This window comes from Myotis brandtii, unplaced genomic scaffold (assembly GCF_000412655.1).
Source record: "Myotis brandtii unplaced genomic scaffold, ASM41265v1 scaffold797, whole genome shotgun sequence".
NCBI lineage: Eukaryota > Metazoa > Chordata > Mammalia > Chiroptera > Vespertilionidae > Myotis > Myotis brandtii.
Window position 1 is genome coordinate 855,518 of NW_005371210.1, and position 2,277 is coordinate 857,794.

Sequence of the window (2,277 nt, forward strand, 5' to 3'; positions counted from 1 at the left end):
GGCCCCCAGGCCAGCCCCCGCTCAGACGCCTCCTGGTGGGACGGGGACGTCACGGGATGGTTTTGGGTGAAGACGGTTTTCCGAGAAGGTGGGGCTGTGCCCGCGCCCTGGGCTCTGCGTCAAGGCAGTGACTGGTCATCGTGGCGCTGGCAGACCGGTTCTCCGTGGACGCTGGCGATGACCTGGCAATGACCCTTCCTAGACCGGAGATCTGAGCCCCCGAGGTTGCCCCGACCCCCGCGCCCCTCACATTGGAGCAGGGATAGAGGAGCCGGGCCTGGACTTGGGTGGAGGGCAGGTCGGCTCTGAGGAGGGTTGGCCTGGAGATCGCTGGCGCCGGCCGGGAGCTGGTGGGGACCCTCTGACTCCGACCCCTCCGCTGGGCTGCCCCTGCCCCTGCCTCTGCCTCTGCCTCTGCCAGGAATTAAACTCCCTGCTTCGCAGCCTCTGCGGAATGAATCAGGGCACCCCCAAACGGAGGCCTTGTGGTTCCTGCTTTCACAGATCCAAAGCAGTAACCCATCCCACCTGGTGAGCCCGAGTGTCCGAAGGAGGAGCAAACACCCTCTCCAGGTTCTGGGAGGACTGTCTACCTGGAGGGCTGAGCCCTGAGGTGGCTGTGATGGGGGGGGGGGGGCGGGGGCCAACCAGCTCCTGGAGGTGTTTGCAGAGGGAAGAGGAGTCCCTTCACCGGGAGAAGCTGGGACACTTCCCTAAGCCTCTCCCTCCTTCATTGCTAATGCACACCCCCCCACCAGGCCCCAGAGCCATTGGGGGGATGTGGGGGGCAGCCTGCCAGGTGGCATTCCTGGCCATAAGCCCCGGTGGAGCTGTGATTGCACCCCCAGTGATCATATGCTACTTGCTGGGAGCTGGGGTGCTGTTTGCCTGTGGCCTTAAAGACAGCCCCCACCCCCCATATGAGGTGGATTCTGACCCCTGATAGACAGGGGCCTCTCACAGCTGACAGGCTGACATGCGTTTCTGGGTGTTTCCAAGCAGTTAAGTAGGTGTGGGTTTGTTTTTTGTTTAAATTGATTTTGAGAGAGAGAGAGGAACATGAATTTGTTAGTCCACTTATTGATGCACTCATTGCTTGATTCTTATGTGCCCCGACCGGGGATTGAACCCACAGCCTTGGTGTATCTGGACAACACTCTAACCAACTGAGCTAAGTGGGTGGTTTTGAAGTCCATCGCCCATGCTCTTGGACAGGACAGGGCCCTGGTCCTAAAGGTGGACCACTGCCGGGGCAGAGCACTTACCTACGTCACACCTGGGCTGTCTGTCTCTCCTGCCTTGGGCTTGGCCTGAAACTCTTTTTTTGTAAACAAGAGGCCATCGTTTCCTCCTGGTGACTCAGGGTCTGCGCCCGCCCCGCTGGGGGGAGAGGGGTGTGGGCTCTGCTGCCACCACACCACTGACCCCATCGGGAAATTCCCGCATCCACTCGGAACCTGCTGTCTTTTCCACAAAGGTGCCCCCAGGTGTGGGGCTGTGACACTTACCAGCTCTTTTTTTTTTTTTTAAGGCAAAAGGCATTAACTTGGTTTAAGTACTCCAAGGTGAAACCAGTCTTCTCCTTCCCTAAGGCTGAGTAGAGCTTTATCACATCAGAAAACAGTTGCTTTGGGGGGTGGGGGGGGGGCGGGGGCTGGATAGATGTCACTTGCATGCCATGTGAATATTGCAACAAACCATCATCAGGGAACATTCAGGCACGGGTGTGTTTTTGCATAAATAGAAGTTTTTTCGGTTTGCTGCGGCGCTGGAAGCTTAGAGGTGGGCAGTGTGGCTCTCTTTCCTGGTAGGAACCAGACTGGCCAGGAGTCCTGTCCTTATTCAAAGAGCCAGCGGGCTGGCCGGGCTCGGCTCAGTGTTTGAGCGTCAACCTATGAAACAGGAGGTCACGGTTCGATTCCCGGTCAGGGCACATGCCCAGGTTTCGGGCTCCATCCCCAGTGTGGGGCGTGCAGGAGGCAGCCAGTCAATGAGTCTCTCTCATCGTTGATGTTTCTCTCTCTCCCTTTCTCTCTGAAATAAAAAATAAAAAAAAGCCAGCGGGTCCTGGGCTGAGAGACTAGTGGACTGTGCAGGTGTTTGTCCAAATGGGGTCTTGCATGCCACATGGGACTGACATGGGTGTGAGCTCTGTGTGGGGTGCCTAGTGGATGCCTGGAGCTCTGGGTGCTTAGGAAGCTGGGCAGAGCCCAGAGAGCCCGTGGTGGCCCAGACCCTCCGCTGTGGACCAGTGAGGACGTTAGTTTACGGGTGAAG

The 2,277-nt window shown here is 58.0% G+C and overlaps 1 protein-coding gene across 1 annotated transcript in view; it reads left to right on the plus strand.

Moving 5' to 3' along the window:
• Positions 1–335: 335 nt before the first annotated feature.
• Positions 336–2,277, plus strand: part of METRNL (meteorin, glial cell differentiation regulator-like) — a 14,706-nt gene continuing 12,764 nt past the window's right edge. Inside the window, exon 1 of the mRNA XM_005883689.2 lies at positions 336–531. Within this exon, the coding sequence (XP_005883751.1) occupies positions 455–531 (77 nt within the window). The 5' untranslated portion in view covers positions 336–454. The remainder of the gene's footprint in view (positions 532–2,277) is intronic.